This window comes from Magallana gigas, chromosome 5, assembly GCF_963853765.1.
Source record: "Magallana gigas chromosome 5, xbMagGiga1.1, whole genome shotgun sequence".
Classification (NCBI taxonomy): domain Eukaryota; kingdom Metazoa; phylum Mollusca; class Bivalvia; order Ostreida; family Ostreidae; genus Magallana; species Magallana gigas.
In genome coordinates, this window is record NC_088857.1 from 28,215,411 (window position 1) to 28,235,641 (window position 20,231).

General features: G+C 34.1%; 1 protein-coding gene across 1 annotated transcript; it reads right to left on the bottom strand.

Moving 5' to 3' along the window:
- Positions 1–806: 806 nt before the first annotated feature.
- On the bottom strand, positions 807–19,758 carry LOC117684340 (uncharacterized). Its single transcript, XM_066084009.1, has 44 exons — positions 19,601–19,758; positions 19,093–19,401; positions 18,839–18,973; positions 18,399–18,692; positions 18,008–18,283; positions 17,551–17,871; positions 17,254–17,379; positions 16,767–17,087; positions 16,152–16,448; positions 15,755–15,894; positions 15,312–15,475; positions 14,776–14,929; positions 14,436–14,631; positions 14,092–14,336; positions 13,774–13,999; positions 13,316–13,558; positions 13,098–13,226; positions 12,807–13,010; positions 12,233–12,481; positions 11,643–11,844; positions 11,205–11,371; positions 10,599–10,760; positions 10,088–10,216; positions 9,820–9,948; positions 9,166–9,291; positions 8,685–8,807; positions 8,043–8,294; positions 7,052–7,180; positions 6,787–6,912; positions 6,557–6,691; positions 6,253–6,372; positions 5,811–6,059; positions 5,471–5,707; positions 5,198–5,323; positions 4,671–4,931; positions 4,353–4,376; positions 4,103–4,209; positions 3,917–3,981; positions 3,618–3,802; positions 2,935–3,037; positions 2,800–2,819; positions 2,361–2,472; positions 2,022–2,128; positions 807–1,092 (listed from the first exon to the last, which is right to left on the bottom strand). The coding sequence occupies exons 1-44, from the start codon at positions 19,746–19,748 to the stop codon at positions 1,070–1,072; spliced, it is 7,596 nt and encodes a 2,531-aa protein (XP_065940081.1). The 5' UTR covers positions 19,749–19,758; the 3' UTR covers positions 807–1,069.
- Between the last annotated feature and the right edge of the window lie 473 nt (positions 19,759–20,231).

Sequence of the window (20,231 nt, forward strand, 5' to 3'; positions counted from 1 at the left end):
CCTTAGATAGTGAAGATTCAAATTCATCAAAATCATACTTTTTTAGGAGTAGGATGTGAGTACTGTGACATAAAGGAATCAATGATTAACAGAATATCCAGGGGAAAATTGATTTTTTTAAATACAGGATCTGTTAGACTACATTGTCCACATTTTTTTGTATTTGACTCAGTAAAACTAATTTTGTGATGTATATTGTTGCTCAGATGAGCAATGTGGCCCATGAGCCTCTTGTTTGAGAGAGAGAGAGAGAGAGAGAGAGAGAGAGACTGATACACTTTCATTTTTTTTTAAAATTATATCTAATCTGTAGGTGACGATATACAAACAACAAATTATGATCGTTGTTGTTGTTGTTTTTTATTGATAGATAGAAAACTGGGATTATTATGAGGATAAAGAATTGAGAAAAAAAAGCAAAAACAGGTTACATTTGAGATAGATTAATGAAATAGGGAAAATGTTTGATAAATGCCTGCTGTTCGTAATCTTAGAAGATAATTATGTAATTGATTTGTTTACTTTTGTCTGTAGTCCAATATGTTTTTAAGCCTATTTTAGAAAACGTTTTCTGTGTTATATATGCTTCAAAGTTTCTTTTAATTCAAATTATTTATTAGTAAAATAATGCATATACTATACTGCATAATAACATGTAATCAAACGTGGTTAATACAAATTATGTTTGCTGCATATTGTCCAATATATAATGAAATATTTAGTGGTAAATGTGTATGTATATATCTATTGCGATTAGCGTTTTTAATTGACTCTTAATACTTGTTTAAAAAAACTGATATTTTCTGGAAAAAACAAATGTGATATAAAGATTTTAATCTAAATAACTTAAAGCTTGAATCCGCTATCACTGTCGTATACACATCATGGATGAGAATTGAGATGTACATACACAATTTAATAAAAACAAAATTGACACAAATGGATATGTTTGATGATTTTCATAACTTTGGCTCAATAAAACTTGAAGGAGGAAACAAACATAAAAATATTTATTGTCTGTTTAAAATCTCTATCAGGAAAGTTGATTGGTGCATTGACTTCTTGTCCATTACTTTTTGCTAGGCCAATCAACTGTAATACAAAAAAAAAAATTAATTAAAAAATGGTAAAACCAGAATTATTCAATCAACATACTTATATGGATAGAGAACTAAGGGTTATAACAAATTAAATTTGCTTAAGCATTGTTATCGAACTTAAAAGTTACTAATTCATAGGAAGATATATATATGAATATATATTTATATAAGTTAATTACATTAACATATATATAGCACAGTTTTTGCTTTAAATATTCAGACTCATCTTAAAGAAAGTGCATCTTTTTCATCAAAACAAGCAGGATGATGGGACCTATGCACGTTGAACATTATACCAACAAAATAATCTAGCTGCAGGACTGTAGCTTCCGGTCTGAAAAAATTCGGATGGACGACCTGGGAGCTACAGTGCCTCCCATAGTAAAAAACTGCAATTTACGGCGCACAAAAAAATGCGCAAGGTTTTGACTTATTAACCTTATTTTCACACAAATTCTGTAAAAATAATTAGAACCATAAAATTCTTCAGCAAATTTACTACTGATATCATCACTTTACTTGCCTCAGACTTTCTCTTAAACATGATAACCGACCTCGGAAAATGAAGTATGTTAATTTACGTCGAGATCGAGAGTCGCCATTTTTAAATGTAAACAAACTTGCACCACTTTAATTGACAGGGCTGGGGATGGTGTTTAATGGAATATCAGAGGCAAGTGAAGTGACAATATCTGTAGTAAAATGTCCGAGGAATTTTTTGGGATTAAATATTTGTACAGAATGTGATCGTAAATGAGATTAATAAGTCAAAACCTTGCGCATTTTTTTGTGCGCCGTAAATTGCAGTTTTTTACTATGGGAGGCACTGTAGCTCCCAGGTCGTCCATCCGAATTTTTTCAGACCGGGAGCTACAGTCCTGCAGCTACAAAATAATCTAGACCGTTGACTTTTCTTTTTACCTTGTCCAAAGAAAGGACCAAGCGCTTCCATGTCTTCGAAGAAGTTACGTTTAGGTATTTCCTTGCAAACTTTCATTTTCTGAACGTCTGGATCACTTAAACGGATTCTGAAATACAAATGCAACATTTATTAATATGCATATAAGCTTATTTCAACCACCAAGTAAAAGGTTTTAAAATAAATTTTAAGAACATTAACTTTCTATAATATTTAACACGGTTCCAATTACATCAAAAAATGTCCTCTTTCATAAAAATTCGTTCTCAATGAAAGATAGTTACTTTAAACAACATGTAATTAATTATGGCTGGTTGTGTTTGACAAAAAAACCCACTCACACTTGGACACGATTCGCTGTTTTCTGATGGTAGATCCAACAACCCATCATGGCTATTATGATGAGGACGAGTGGAATACTTACTCCAAGATAAAGTAAAAACATTGACGAATCTAGAAAATTCAAAAGCATTGCGAAAAAATTATTGCTTGTCAAAGCCATTTTCAGCAATTTGCTGATGATTATAAGGATGGCGATGATGACGTTTGTAAAAATTTGATTTCATATTTAATCTTCAAAGGAAATTTTTTTTCACTGCAATAATTGTATCATTCGTCCAGAATCCATAATTTTTTCCTTGATTTTATACAAGAAAAAAACCCCTTCCAAATCATACATTGAACAATGAAATGAATCACATTTGGTAAATACCAACAATATTATATAACATGCTCATGTATGTGCTGCTTGATTGGATTAAACTGAGAATTAAACCTTACCTTCGTCAGATGAATCGTCGCTGTGAATATGAAAATATTATACGTTACAATAACTTGTTCATATATCAGTGCTTTGCATATTTTTCATTGAATCTAATACAAGTATCCATTGCATTATTCTGTGTCAATACTTACACACAAGTTGCTACCCCAGAAGAATCTATACATTTTTTCCCTGACGAACAAGAAGCCCCGAAACTTTTCAACACATAACACGGGGACGCAGAAGGAGATAGGCCTTAAAAATGAGTCAAGAAAATTTGATAAACTACATTGTTATACTTTCATGTTAAATACTGAAATCTGATTGGTTAAGACGCAGTTAATAATATTTACTATTACCCTCAGCGTTAGCAACGCACTTGGCAACGGGTAATATCAAAAAATATTACATGCGCGAAAATTATGCGCGTACGGTTCTCTGTAGAATTCACGTTATTCCTATATAAAAGCAGTAAAATTTTCTTAAAATTTTTAAAAAAGACATTCAGTATAACAAAATGAATAGTGCCTGTTTGGGAGGATAACAGTTGAAATTGACACCCCTCGAAAACCATTGTCAACTCGCGTCGGTTGACAATGGTTTTCGAGGGGTGTCAATTTCAACTGTTACCCTCCCAAACAGGCACTATTTATATAATATACCTATATTAACAGCATTTTATACCTTAGATTGTATGTTGTAGGAAATTTTTTATCTGCTATCTTAAAGCAAAAACGATTTGCTGATAACATTAATTTTTACTAAAATATGAAGTATCATTTATTTAAAGTGGCCAGACTACTTTGAAACAAGGATCTATAAGTAAACTCCTTACTGGTCAGCTGAAGACCGGACTGGTCTTTAATGGTGACGGTCAGTATTACTTGGGTCTGTTGTAAAACGGTGATGTTGATTTTACCACTAAGAAGTTGGGTCATGCATTTTGCGAGGTCTGTCTTAAAACTGTCCGAGTTGTTAATGCTCCCAATTATTTCATAGTCGATGATTAGACTCCCAAATCTTCAAATTCAAAGTGGATTCATAGATTACTAAACTGTAAATTAGATTTGTATATATAACTTGATTAAATATTGGGGTTTTTTAAATGCAGAGGGACTATAACATATAACTTACCTTACAGACAAAACTTTAACTGCAGAGAATCCATTGACATTTTCTTCTTCGTAAAAAGCGTTCAACTATGAAAATACTATTTACATTAAAATCCCACAATCTTTCTCATTCAATTCCATTAATTAAAAAAATGAATTATGTAATCATTACATAATAAAAAAATAAAATAAAGATATTTCTTCTCACCGATTTTTCATATTCTTCCACAAACTTTTCGGAGTCTGCGAGAAATTCCTGACGCCCGATGTTTGTCTCAAATCTGGCTTCCACCTTAACCTTCGTTTCTATATTACCTTTTAAAGAATATGCCAGTTTATAACACATGAGTGATACATCATGAAAATGAATAATAAATTATGAATGACAATAAGTGTACAATTTGATTTGTAAATAAAAGATTGTTACAATTGTATTTACGTATATTTATAACTCTTACTTGTGGTATATTCCGGTTTAGGCTCTGTAAAACACAATATTTGTCTTAAATATTTAAATATATAAAGACAATAAAGACAATTTTAAATTTTATTACTTTATTATTTACATTTAAGATCAAATGCAAGCTTATCCAAAAATAATAATTTTGTTTGCCGAGAAAGCCCCATCCCCTTTTTCGTGGTCAAAGGTACAGTTGAAAAAGTTTTCCAAGGGGTCCTGACCCTCTTCCTCCCCCTCCCCATATGACCAGCGCATGCAACGTATGTCTAAGCTATAACATGACTGTTGCATTAATGACGGAAAACAATACACTTACCAATACAGTTATTTAGGTCTACTCCCCCATAACGACACTCGCAATGGACAGAGCCAGGGGTGTTCACACAGATTTGTAGCTCCGTGTCGTCACATTCCTTGGTCCCTCTCTTACACTCATCCACGTCTATATCGCAGTCTCGCCCCTCCCACCCCGTCTTACAGGTGCACACCCCCGAGGAACCATCACATGTTTCTGTATTACTTGTATTACATGTACACGTTTGGGAACACTGCTCTCCGTATGTGAAGTCTTCACAGGCTGTTATTTTTGAAAGAGAGAACCATAAAAATTCCTGTAAGTTCTTCAATCAAATTTATATGAAAATATACTTAAACAAAAAATCAGGTTTACTAATTGAATTTGTAAGAATATAATTACTAGAATATAAACGTTAATAAATGTTTCAACAAACAAACTCAGATACACTTGAATTAGTCATAAAGTTATTGGTCCATTTGTATTCAGTATTTGCATACGCTTAGTAGGTAAACAGGTGTGGGAAAATATTTTTTTTTGTTTTGTACCTATGCATTCATGACCATCTCCTTTGAAACCTTTATCAGGACATTTGCAGGTGTAGCTGCCAATTGTGTCTGTACAGGTGGCATGGGGTGAGCAGGTATTGCTTCCATCAGAACATTCGTCAATATCTGTTACAACATGTGGAATACATGTATTTCAGTGGTTGTTAATTCTATTTTTGCATAAACTGACTATTCAAAACTAATACATGTAAAACAGATCTAGAAACACAAAATTCAGATGACACAGAAGTACAAGTAAGAAACATTTCTAACTGTGACAATCCATCTGTGTTGTAGAATTGAGTAGAAATCCATCCCTGCAGTAACATTTAAAACTACCCGGTAAATTCTCACAATCGTGACACTTCGCTTGCTGACATTCATTTATGTCTTCACAGTCTTTCTCATTTTCATCAAGTTTGAAGCCATCATTACAAGCACACGCGTAACTTCCTTCTGTATTCACACATTTCTGTGGGCAAATGGTTGAATCTTGGCATTCATTAATATCTACGTATATAAATAAACAAAATTGAGTTTACAATTGACAGCAACCGAAAACAAGTTTTGCAAAAAAAAGCCCCAAAATGATTCTAAGGATGATCTTTTATACCTATACATTGTTCACTGGATTTGTTAAATCCTGGTTTACATTCACATCTATAGGACCCTGGGGTATTCAAGCAGAGTTCGTGACCTCCATGACAAGGACTCGTTAAACATTCGTTTACGTCCTGCTCACAAGTTTCCCCTGTCCACCCTAACTCACAGACACACCCATCTATATGGTGGCATGTCTGGGCGCCACGCCCACATTTACACGGTGTCTCACAGTTTTCGCCGTAGAAATGCTCGTCGCATGCTGTGTGATAATAAAAAGGGATATGAAACGCATGAACTTAAGTCATTTTTAAATTAATTCTATATCTAAATTCCAAACTAAATTATTGCATGATAAATCGTTGTAGTATCATTTTGAGCAGTAAAGGACATTAAGATAAAGAAAAAACAATAAACATTACTTTACATAATACAACTATTTTGAAATAACGCACCTTCGCAAGATATTCCATCGTTCTGAAGTCTGTATCCAATGGCGCATCCACATTCAAATGAACCATCTGTGTTTGTACAGTTGTGGACACAGTGGTTATTGCTGCTGCACTCGTTGATGTCTAGGAATAAATAAAATCTATATCGATTCCGTATTCTTAAAGTTCAATATGATATGATGTCAAAATTTCAAAAGCTTGATTAATTTTTCCAGTCCTTACTAAATCATTGGAGTTAGCAATACATGTAAATAAACGAAAATCGAGCAGGAATTAATAGCATAAAAGTGAAAATTTCTTAGGATACCAATGCATGTTGTCCCGTCGCCACCAAGTTGGTATCCAGATTCACAGAAACAAACCCCTGATGCCGGGTCCAGACCTTTTTGCCGACACGCATAGCTACAGTTGAGGCCAGGGAAACGGGCACACGTGTCCTTAACTGGAATGTTTATGTACGAGGAAATCAATCAATCAATCAAGAGAGAGAGAGAGAGAGAGAAAGGGTCACACAATTAAGTTTTTTTACAAACCAACCTTTTTCGCATGTCTCCCTGTCATCTAGTAAAGTGAATCCATAGTAACACGCACAATTGAAGCCGCCATCTACGTTAATGCACATCTGCGAACAGCCATGGACGCCCGTTTCACATTCGTTTATATCTAATATAAAATCAAATTAAGTTTTATTCATAACCATAAAATTAATTTCTTTCCCGTTCCATTGATATTTTGTCACAAATCTTGATTTATTACACATTTGATATTATCAAGTGGTATTATTATGGAGAAAAAAAGTAACCTCCACATGCGCCGTTTTTCATCTGAAATCCTTTCTGACATTCACAAGAGTAATTGCCGTGTGTATTGCGACAGACTGTGGTGGACTTTGGACAGTCATTCAAACCCATATCAGCGCACTCGTCAATATCTGTAAATCGAGCGCTTTAGTTACTCTAAATATCCATTTTGAAAAAAATATAGTACAATAAAAAGATATAAAGTAGACATAAAATTAAGATAATGTATTACATACATGTATAATCAAAGTACTGAAGAACTGGCGGGAGTTGATTTTGTCGATGTTTATTTATTTTAAAATTAATGATATGTTATTTTGCTTGACAAGTACATGTATACGTAGTTTCTAATTTGAATTACGCATATTTTTATATTATGAATTTTTGAACTTTTTCGACTAGAATGTCGAGAAACCTCCATATGAATCATGTTAAATAATATTTAAAGATATAATTAATTCAATCAAACTTTGTATCAGTGGTAGAAATATTTCTCGAAAATTGTATGGATCCAAGCAATATTGAACTCTAGTCTCGTTCAACCAAACGCTCGGCTGACACCGTAAATCTCCGACAAGGGTATACGGAGACAGCCGAGCGTCGAGTTGAACGAGACTATATTGAACTCCGGCGTAGGAATACATACGACTACAAAAAATATTTAAATTGTTCGTACCATTTAAAATCTGACTATTTTTAAGGTATTTGTAAATAAGTTTCCTTGAAAAACAATGCTTTAGCATACATTACATCGAATTCATCAATTATTTTCAAGAACTAAGTCTTGTCAGGAGCAATGATTTGTGCTGAGGTCCAAACACTGTTTCACTTTCGGTTTGTCCGAGTGACTGCATAGGAGAGTTGATTAAAAATCAACTCCCAAAAATGATTCCACTGAGTACTATGAATATATTTTGACATTATCAAAACATAAATAGACAAATATAGAATTGCCAAAAAATTGTCTACGCCTAATTTAAAATAAAAGCCCACCTTCGCATTTATTATCCACCAATTCGAAACCATCCCCGCAAGTACATGAGTAGGACCCCTCGAGATTCTGGCATATTTGGTTTGAGCCGCATACAAATGGATCTGTGGTACACTCATCGATGTCAACGTCACATTTCTCCCCCGTCCACCCCGACAGGCAGACACACCCGGTAGCTTCGTCACATTTGTCTCCCCCGGGACCACACTCGCACACTTTGCTGCAATTTTGGCCATAGTTTGGAAGTTCACAACCTGTCAAACAAAAAACCACTGAGAGAAAATCCAATTTGTGACAAACAATATCTACGTTTTTGTCTTGTATTTAATTATCTTTGAAAAAAATTTTTTTTAATGTTATCTTTTCACAAAGTTATCAAAATATCAGATATGTTTAAGAGGGAAGTAAAGCACCTCGAACATGCGTGGATTAAAAGGTGATTAGGACTCTCTTCCTGGTTTTGAAAATTTTCTTAATTACAATTAATAAAAGTATTACAAAGTTTACCCTATCCCCTCCCTCACACCCAGCCCCGAAGACACTCACCTATATGCAATATATTAGTTATAGTTTTTCAGAATATACATAATTATATTATCAATCATTAGATGAAACTTCAAAGCATGTAAACATTCATTTTTCACCTGTGCAGGATGTTTTGTCCTCATTTAGAAAAAAGCCAGGTCTGCAGGTACAGTTAAACGATCCTTCGGTATTGACACAGCCTTGCTCGCACGGTGATGTAGAAAGCTCACACTCGTTGATGTCTAAAGAGTGAAATAATATGTGATTGAAAAATCGACTTTTAAAGTGTTTCAGAAATTAAACCAAATCAATTTTTTAAATCGTATGTGATTTAAACACTATCTTAAAAATAGTTCATAAACATGAATGTTTTAGAACGCATATCGATTTTGTGAAATCGTATGTGTTGCAACTTTTTCATAAACAATGCAATGCATGATTTATTAAAAAACAGCCAAGCAATACCGTGGCTGCATTAGTGATAGAAGAAAAATTAGAAGTTTGTTCAATTGCAGTGAAACAAACTGAGAGACACGCTCTAGCAATCATGTAAATAAAAAAAATGAATATACCGCTTTCGACGGAGTGTTTCATGTATACCTTTGCAACTGATTCCATTTACAGCCAGTTGGAATCCCAGAGGACATTCACATTTAACTGTTCCTGTTTTGTTACTGCAGGTGTATTCACATTTCTTGTCATAATCCTTACAAGGCTCACTATCCGCTTTCAATTAAAATTCAAAAATTCAATATAAACATTAATTTGTTTTAACATGCATATGAAATATAACGCCAACCGTACTTAATAAGCGTTTTGTTACGATATAAAAACAGAGAATTGTATACTGTATACAGGGATATTTTCGTCTCATATAATGTTCGCTCTTCTGCACTTGTAAATAGCTTCGCCCCTTCTTGAATTAGCTCAGACACAGTTGTGTTTAAAGAGAGATAATTTGGGACTTTGGAGTTTGCCCGCTGACAATTAAGGAGGGCAAAAGGGGCAAAAAAAAAAAAACCACGGGTGCGTTCATTTCCCCCGAGTGTAGTTATTTGTAAAAATAGTCAAAACCACAGTTTGGGTAAACTACATGTAGTATGAAAATACGTCCTGTACTTTATTAGTGTTTATTTAAATTGATTGTTTACATTTTTGTTATTTTTTTGTGATAATAATTTGATATATATTCATGTATTTTTGACAACCCGATTACTTTGAGTTTCTATGAGTTGTTACATGCAGACCATTTACCTGTTTTCTCACACGAACGTTGGTCTGATCGTAAGGTGAAGCCCGAGTAACAGCTACACGTGAAAGAGCCAGGTGTGTTCTGACATATCTGTTCGCACCCCGAAGTTCCAATCAGACATTCATCAATATCTACATGTATAGATCATATAATAAAACGAACACGCACATATATTAAAAAAACATAAAAATGACAAAAACCATTTACCCATTATTTTCACAATATAATTTCTTCAACACCGGCACTTTTTTCATGCATCTGATGCTTTACCTTTGCAATGGTTATCCGTTTTCTTATATCCTGGAAGACATTGACATATATACCCGCCCTCTGTATTCTCACAGGTCTCCACTGAGGCGTTACAGTCATTTCCGCCAGCCAATAAACACTCGTCTTTGTCTGAAAAGATAAAAAAAAAATTGTGTTATTTTTTAATTTTATAAAATTTTGAAAAGAAAATGAAACGCAATTCTAAATTTTTACCAAATATTGTATGTAAGTTTTAAAACAACACAAAGTATGACTCTAAATAGAATTTAAGAATTACTAGACTAAGTATAGAATGTTGAAAGTGGTGAAAACCAATTTTTATTTGCATATGCGTAACTTTTGCAAGGTTTGCGCAAGGACCTTCGCGAATGTTTCTCATCGCGAACTACACTTTAAAGGCTAAAATTGTTGAAGATCGATATTGCAAAAAAGAATTGCTGCAAATAATTGTACCATTTTGCAATCGTGTAACAAAATCGTAGCAAATTGAAGTTTGTTTACAGTATTTTACCAAAACAGTCAGCATCGACTTCGTCATAGCCCGGGGGACAAGCTGAGCAGTTGTAACCGCGACCAAGTACAGACTCCTCTTCGGGGGTTAGGTCCGTGCACTCCCTGTCTAGAGAACAGGGGTCTTCCAGACAGGCGTCCGTCTCATTTTCACAATTGTCACCTAAAACAAATCATTCCGATAAAGCTATAAACATAAATAATTTTGCAATGCATTGAATTCTCCATATATCTCCAACAAAGAGCGACGGTCTTCGTTTTGTAGCAATGATGTAATTTACAACGTTGTAAAATATTACCTTGTATTTTGCTAAATTACCGTATATCCTGTAATTTTCGCGGTGATCTAATTTTCGCTTTCTTCGCGACCTCTTTTAGATTATTATTTTTAGATTAATGAATACGCAGAAATTATATCCTGTATCATTTTCTATAATGAACTTTTTAAATCACTAAAAATAACAGACGCAAATTAAAAATGTTTCAGATTTTCCCCATTTTCGCAAGTTTTGTGACACGCGAAAAAAAAAAATACGGTAGTAAAGATATGCTGCAAAAACATAATGATTTGTATGAAATAGATGTTAATTAAGCGGTGGCAACATACCAAAATATCCAGGATCGCAGTCACATGCTACTTTGCGGAATTTATTTTCCTCTGAGGACAATAAGTTGTCAAAATCACAGTTTCCACGGTTACTGCACCCACTACACATGTTGACAAAAACGTCCAGAACTGGTGACTGTACACCCATATCATCTTCCGCGAGCAACCTAAACCCCCAAACAGTCAGTTAGTTATATATCCCTCTTTCAAGGTTGATGCTATACCAATCATATTTTGTAGCTGATAACATTTGAAAGCAGTTAAAACGTTCACATTATCTAAGTAAATTTTAAATAGGTTTTTTTTTATAATTTCAAATTGATATAACATAGTACTTGTAATTGATGAATTCTAAAACATTAGACAAACATTCGAAATAGAATGTAAAGTTTATTTTTAAAAAAATATTGAACTTTTAAAAACAAAGTTGTGTAATACTGGATTTCGGAAACGCTGTCATTGGTCGGTGTCCATGTTGCGATCCCCGTTTGATTGTCAAGGACGAAGTTGTCGGGTTGTTTCAGTATGACGAACAATGGTTCAGCTTGACCATCGTCAGAGATGTTAAAACTTATCTCCACCGTCTGGTTTACTTGGACGTTAATGGTAGTGTTCCCGGATATTTGCGGTGTTTCATTTTCTGATTAAATATATTTGCATAAATATTTATACATGTATGTCATTTCAATTTTTGTATGCAATCAAAATCGCCATATTTTTTTAAATTACTTTCCTCCTTAAACCCCTACAAAAAATGTCGTGTTAAAGAAAACACACATGCGCGGACCTAGAAGGGGCGGGGTCAGGGAGTCTAGACCACCCCTTCAAAATTCAAATTTCTTTCAATTACATTAGAAAATTACCAAAAATATGCCTCAGACACCCCCACACCCCATGAAAAACTCAAATAACCGTCGGACCCCCCACCATCCCCCCGAAAAATTTTCTTGATCCGCGCATGACAGACATTAAATGTTTTAACAATCTGGAATACGTAAATTACTATACGTTAATACAATTTTATATACCTATCTCAGCAATATTCTTTTTAGCTTTTTCCTCAGATTTCCCGGATGACAAAGCTAGTTCTAGGTCTCCCGTGGCCAGATAGTCCGACACACATGACGAGGAAGGGCGTGGACCGCATTTAGCTTTGGCATTATTTAGACGACTTTCGTCAACTTCGTCCACAAACATGGGAACAAACTCGGGGTGGAAGAAATCTTTGAACGTCAGTCCATCCTCGTATTGGAATAGAGAAGTTTCTTTAACTGACCCTTTTAGAAAAGTAAATAGCAAATTTTCATAATTCAAGCGTTGTTGCGATTTTTAAAATACTTTTTAAAACCATCCTGATGTAGACTATATAATAAACTTCCAAAGATAGTTATTTACAGTTGATATTGTGACATAATTTGTTTTGGATCGCAAGTTACAGGTTCGTGTGTTTGTAAATTTCATAATTTATTTTTACGAATAATTATTTCGGTTCATGGATGAAGGATCCAAACTTTATACCAACTACAAAACTGTCATCATATATGACACAGAGCCGAATGTTCAAATGTTAATGATAGAAATTCAAAATAAAAATAAACTTGCAGTGCTGTCCAAAGTTGTAAAATATTTCTCTCTCTGTTTTCGTTGCGTTCTCATTTAACTCTGTTCCATTTGGCAGCATAAAGTCATTGCTTTCTATGTCATCAAAGTTTCCCATCAAACCGGAAGTCAGTCCTTTGTATTTTTTATTCACGAGTGTTTCACAAAGCAACAGGCGCTTTTCAATGCTTATCTTTACTGTGATCACTAAAATTCAAATTACATATGAATGTCAATAAGGAATACAAATAAACAAACACAAAACAATCAAAGACTAGAGAAATTATAACCTACGGGGTTTAAGAAATAAGGCGGAAATTTTTTCCCCGTCCCAACGAATGGAAATATTTGCTGTCAGCAGAGTGTAGTTTGCGTTTTCAAACTGCTTGGTGAGATCTTTACCATTTGCCATAATAACCATACCTAGAACAGAACGAAATTGGTCATCTCAAGGAGAAAAAAAAATGACATCAATTTGAAATGAACAATTCTCGTTTTGAAACGACATTTACTTTTCTTGTCATGTGACATCTCAACCTGCATGTTGGTACCAGTCTGGTCTTGCGCTACAAAAGCACTAAATACTGTAGCATTTGATTTCCCGCCATTTTGAGCGGTGGCAAGTTCAGTTCGTGCTTGAAGATCAAATGTTGTTGTACTCGTATTTATTTTCAGCAAAGTGTATTCCCCGTACCCATTGAATGTATACAGTTTACCATCAAGTGTTGTTATATGTGGATCTCCAAACATTCCAGCTTTATAACGAAAAATACAATTCGCATAAGTTTAAAACGTAGTACACAACATCTATAGATAAAGGTAAAATACCATTTCAGTGTAAATTGTCAATTACGTTTGATATTTGATCTCTATTTTTGTTGTTGAATTTTTTAATAAACGTTCAATTTTATTGACTCCTCTCTCTCTCTCTCTCTCTCTCTCTCTCTCTCTCTCTCTGTGTATTTAATACCTGGGGCAAAAGGTGATCCTCGATAACATCCTGGGATCGGACGTACAAAGTAATACAAATCGCACTGCTGCGTACTGCAGCAAACACGTTTAGGATTAAAGTCATAATTAATGTGTTTGTGTTGGTCTAAGAATGGACTGAATTGTAACCTGGTTCCAGCTAACGGCATTGAACTTTCCAGCGGTCCTAAATTTTCAGTATTAGCGTACATCTTGAAACAACATTCCTAAAACAAACACACCGAAAATAAAGAACTAAACAATGCCAAAAGTTACCCATGCAGTGTCAATAATAACATTTTTAATTAAAAGTTCTTACAGCGTTATCATCAACCAATACGGAGGCGAAGCACAGTATTCGATTTTTCCTGTCAAATCGGCTGATGGCAAAACGTGGATCAAATCTGAGGAACCGAGAATCGCAAGGACATTCGATTTCATTGGCCAAAAGCTGCTCACGTATCTTACTCACTCGGTTATAGTTATACCACAATTGACACGCCCTAGCATCCCTTTTTGCACGAACCCCTTCGGTCATTTTGTAAATAAAAAGACCACGACCGCCTATAAAGAAATAACACATGAATCAAAACTAAATCAAGTGAGACCGTAAAAACTTCGGTTTACATTGGCTATGAATATTCATTTCAGTTAATCAGTTACCTCTATTTCCAGGCATAACTGTCATTCGGAACACACCATCCTTGTTCGAAAATGGGTTCCGCACAATGATATCGTTGTACCGATATCCTACGGAGATCTTACGATTTTTCTTAGGCTTAAGATTCACATCAACGTAATTAAAAACAACAAAGGTGTTGTCACCGTCAGAAATAAGATAGCACTGGAAAGTAACTTTCTGTAAAGAAAAAAAAACCCCATTATTTAATTGATCACAAAAAAGTATTATTAATCATAAAGTACTGTTCAACGAGACATAAAATTGTTATACGGACATAAAAGTAAAGACAAACGAATTGCATTAATTTTAGTGATAATTAACCTCTTCTTTTTTCATTCCATTTACAGTCATATTTTCCCATGTGACTTTCACAAGCCAACTAGCTTCAAAGTTTCCAAAGTCTCTGAAATGTTTCTTGATGATATTGTCTGCCTGTTCCATGAACATGACATCGACATCATCTGCTTTGGGTCCCCTTGAAATATTATAAAACGTGTGGTACAGTGTACGAAAAAATACTGTATACAGGGAAATATTCGCTCCGTTTTATTTTCGCCTCTTTCGCCCTCGTTGTAAACGGGCGAATTTAAGACTGAGCAATTTCCGATGTCTCCAATCAATTTTCTTTAAACGCAACTGTGTTTGGGCGAAATCAAGACGGGGCGAAACTCTTTGCAAGTGAAGAAGGGCAAACATTACACGGGGCGAAAATAACCCTGTATACAATAGGGAATGTCACAAAGTATATAATAATATTTTACCATGTATTTCACAAAAAACACCCCCCAAATAAAAAAACACATAAAAACAAACAAAACAAAACAAAACAAAACAAAACGTGATTATTGGTCAGATACCTTGAATACGTGTTATAGTACACCTTCCCAACTTTTCCAACTGAATGTAACACTGTCCAGAAAGGGCAAAGTATTTTTTCTCCCGAAAGTTTGGAGGAATCAAGTTTTTGTATATTCGGACTGTTAAACTTGTCTCCAAGTCCAATTACACCATTAGAGCCGATCTAAACAAAGACCATGGAAACAACCACTTTTAATCTTCTGAATATACGTCAACTACATGTATATGTAATAATTCTTCTCCCTTAGAAACGTAAAAGATAAAATGTATAATGATTCTGAATAAGTTTGCATAATATTTCATCTCTTTTTTCCAACTGCGTATTTGCTTCCACAAGTACAGTGATGTTACGTTTTTAGTTGCAGAAAAGCAATCTATAAATAAACAAGCAAACATTCAATGTTCGTTAAAACGGTACATATATTTGAATTGTTAAACTTACAACCACGGATTTGAATCCGTCATTAGATCCATCCCCGACATAAACAGTTATCGGTGATTTTAGAGGTGTACTTGTCTTTTTGCCTTGTAGAATATAATCTTCATCTCCATACGGCAAGTATATCTTTCCAGAATATTTAACTACAATTTAGCAATAAATATTTACAGTCAGTTCAAACATATATTATCTTTTACAACATACACCATAGCATTGCATAGCAATGGAATCTCTTTGCATAGCATTGGAATTTCATTACATGTTATGTTAGCCCTTGAAAAGTAATAACTGCTTTATATTTATATATACGTGTAGGTAATGCCTCCTATTCTTTAGCTACATTTATTACTTTTTAAAATATTGAAATATTTAATCTAATAATTTGGTTATGATAACATACTATCAGTTGTTTGTATTGAATTTACAGAGGGAGGACTCTCTTTAGATCCATAGGTTGGATAGTTAATCGTATATCCATAACTTATCGCAGTTATGGTCACTTTATAAACCGTTAGGGGCATCAGAAGAGAATTCCATTGTATTTCTGGTAGATATCCTCTCGTGTATTGTGTCTGGTCGCCGACGGTCACTTTGTATCGGTTTACAAAGCTTGTCGATGATTTCTCCCACTTTAAGTACAAGTTATCTGCCGAGAAATTGCTCTGGCTCCGAATGATTGCTCCAGGCTGGGTGGGATCTGCCAAAAAAAAAAATAAGATATTAAATTAGATATTCAGCTTATTTTAAATGTTTCTCCGTCTTATTAACATCATTGATTAAAATTTAAAAAAATAAATAAATATGACGCTTCCTGTTTCCGTTTCTCTCATATTAAAAAAAAACCCCGCATAGTATACCAAATTACAATTACGATATAATATCAGTTTGGTTTATTTGTAGGGCTATCCAACTTGTTCAGATCAATTAGGAGAAAAAACCCTGATAATATGTAACGTATTTTGCATAAAAATAATGTTAGGATTACGAACTGATTAATATCAACTTATTATCTTACCTAATATGATATGTTTTGAAGACTCTTCTACAGAGATGCTCTCTTTTGGATTTCGTAATTCAGCGAGTGTTCGAACAGTTGTCCAATACATTCTCCCTGGTTGTAGTTTTAAGGTGCACGGTGATTTGTACTTGGTTTCCATTCCAGCAAAATCAGTACCAGACCTTTTTTCGTATCTGATTGATTGTTCCTTCCAAGAAACTTCATAACCTTTAACAAGATCTTGATCTCGAGACGGTTGTTTCCACTGAAGCTCAAACCCAGCTCCAAAACCACATGAAAAGCTTTTGATGTCCACTGTTGTTACTTCTAAGTAGGATCCTAGATTGTATTGACAACAAACAGATGCAGTTTTATAAAATATCAACTTAAAAATAAACTCAAGAAATGTACACAAATAACAATAAACGCCATATGTAACCGATGTCCATATAAAGAAGACACGAACCTAATTGATGCCAAAGTATATAGCTTGTATAATACTTACTTGGAAAACAACGAGAATTTCTTTGGTAGAACCGGGAATTACAGAGACACTTGCCAGACTGGCAAGTCATGCTTGAAAGATATAGACACTCCTGACTATGATTGCAAGATGCATAATACTTTAAACCTGTAAAATATGGAAGTAAATCAGTTGTTTTTGTTCAAGTGTTTTGCAAATTAATTCAAATTGGATACTTGCCAAACCCTTTAGCCATTTCATTACCCTTTTTTTGAAGCGATACATGTACAATATGTATGAAAAACTTATTTTTTTTCTTTGGTGACAAAAATAACATACTCCCGATTACAGACAACGTCCTATTGTAGCTCGTTCCCCATCCTTCAGAGTTTCTTGCTAAGCAACGGTAAGAATTTGCATTGTCATTTTCAAAAGTAACTCTACTGATTTGCAATTGAGGATTGCTACTATCGACTGTACTGCCTTGAAGGCTGCTGAGATTAATATCTATATCGTCTGCTGTCGTTCCGCGAATCTTTTGCCATTTCACTTCAAGAATCGGCGGGAAATGAGATTGAAGCTGAATGGACGCGTTGGCTTTTAGATTCGTTAAGTAAGGAATGTGGTAAAAAGATGAAGAAAGAATAACCTTCGGAGTACCTGAAAAATAGTACAAAACAGTGCTAATTTGTTAATTCATTGAACATTTAGTTTATAAAATACTATATAAAATATGAAAAAAAAGTTAACACTATGCACATAGTAGATAAAGCATGTGAATAAATAATCTACTTACGAATAGTGGTTATTTCTTCGGTGTACAGAACACTTCTTTTTTCGTAGTTGAAATCGTACCAACTAATAGCCTGAATTGTAACATTGTACTTTGTTCCAGGTTCCAGTCTCGAAGTCCAGTCAATGAAGTTGCCAGTAGATAACTTTGAATTTCCATTTATGGTTACTTGGTACCTGTCGACGGAAGTGTTTAACAAAGGCAGACCCCAGTGGAGATGTACTTGCTCAGGATGGAAATTACTTCGACTTCTGTTAATGGCACCAGGAGGCAATGGTTCTAGGTACAATTAATAATGAATATATTTTCTCTTAATTGAAGAAAACCTGCTGCTCTTAGGAACTATAATTAATATCATATTAAACGCAAGGATTCTGAACAAAAAAATACATACCTACAACAAGGTGTAAAATTTCACTCTTAATGTAAATCGTCTTTTCGACATCGTTGAGATACACAATGGAAGTAATTTTCGCATAAAATAAATGCCCAGGTACAAAATGTGCGTCGACAAGATATTGATTGTCTCGATTTACGGATTTGTTAACACTAAAGGATCCACTGTTCTCGGAAATTTCAAGGAAGTATTCCTGGATAAGATTGGCGCCTTGTAACGGGTCTTTCCAATTAACCGCCATGGAAGTTGAGGAAATATTACTTGTTGTAAATACTGCTTTAAGAAGTGACTCTACAATTGATTAAAAATAATATATAATTTACAAGATAGAATGCTACAAGTCTAAGGAAAACATCGAAAAAGCCATATTAAAAAAAAAATTGAATTTTTTTGAAATTGTTTTATTGACATTTAAATTATCGGTAATGTAAACTTACGAGATAGGCATTTTCTCTCATGGGCGTAAGCATAGGAAGGGTCACAAAAACACTTTTTGTGTTTATCTGAACAAATTAAATTTGTTCTTTCATTACACTCTCTCGTCAGATTGCAGGCTTCGCCATACTGTAAAACTAATACAAAGTGATTTAAATAACAAAAACGTTCAACATTATTAAAGATCATTTGTCGATGAGGTTAAAAAGTTAGCTACCAAAATTGCTAAGAAATGATTTAGTTGTTTATAACTTACTTCCCCGGACCTTTCTTAATTCTACCTTGGTACTCGAGCACCAACCGTCTTGGATCCTAACTTGAAATCGATAAAAGCCTTTATCGTTGAATTTAGCTTGATTGATAAACAGCGTCAGGTTAGGCAATAGTGTGCTTCCCATGTATTTTTCTACGTGTATATCGATGTTTTCTGTTGTCCCATTTCTTATTACTTGCCACCTTGCCTGTAGACTGGGTTCAAGTTTTGCCTCATCAAAACCCTTAAATATTGCTCGTTTTCCAAAGTCGGTTTCCAAATACGAAGGAGCCAGAAGCATGAATGGACATACTGTATAAAACAATAGTTATGTACAGTCTCTAAGAAAATAATTACAGTCGATAAGGTTATGGAATGAAAATAAACGTGACTAGAAATTGCTCGCCAAACTTTTTAAATAATTTTAATAATATATTTCATCTGATGGTTGGTTTATGTGCGTGCATTGCATGTACTGTATTAAACAAGAACAATGCTTTTATATGCATACTTTTTGCATTAGCTGTGACGGTCGGATTTGTTGTTGTCACGTCTTGCGCTGACGTCATGGAAATGACATTTGTCAGGATACAAAATACCAAAAACACCGAGAAAACAAAAGCCTTCCCGGTCATTTTGGAGTCTTCTAAAGATCTCATGGTGTTACTTCATCTTTGGATTGGAACATTTATGTAAAAGAACAAGTACAGTACAAGTCTTGATATTTTTTAAAAAAGCTAAGAATATTTCTATTTCATATAAATTGTATCGTCGAATGTGTAATAAAATGAATATGGAATATGTATAGTGAATAGGTCAAATATAATATGTTAAACACAAGTATCATATGTTGTTAACGTATGTCGTGATTTGACTGATTGATTAACCGAAATAAAATCAAAGTCATTGAAAGGCAATAATATGGTCTATTTTTGTGCCCGAGGATTTACTCAGAATAATATATATGTTAACTTTGTAATTTATACTTGATATACATGTAGTATTGCTTAATATTCGAGGATCGAGGGAAAATTAACAGCGATATTTCTAAATTAAAAAACCACCAAGAGATTATACAATTTGAAAAAAAATATTTAGTAAAATATTAAAACGAACAAAACTTAGAACCCCCCTACACTACC

What these genes read in the sequence shown, in the direction of transcription:
- LOC117684340 (XM_066084009.1), bottom strand. Translation starts at nt 19,748, where the DNA reads ATGAGATCTTTAGAAGACTCCAAAATGACCGGGAAGGCTTTTGTTTTC. An exon ending in TATTGGTTGATGATAACGCT is followed by an intron (nt 14,000 to 14,091) that starts GTAAGAACTTTT and finishes TGTTTGTTTTAG; the next exon opens with GAATGTTGTTTCAAGATGTA. An exon ending in AACGGATAACCATTGCAAAG is followed by an intron (nt 9,949 to 10,087) that starts GTAAAGCATCAG and finishes CTATACATGTAG; the next exon opens with ATATTGATGAATGTCTGATT.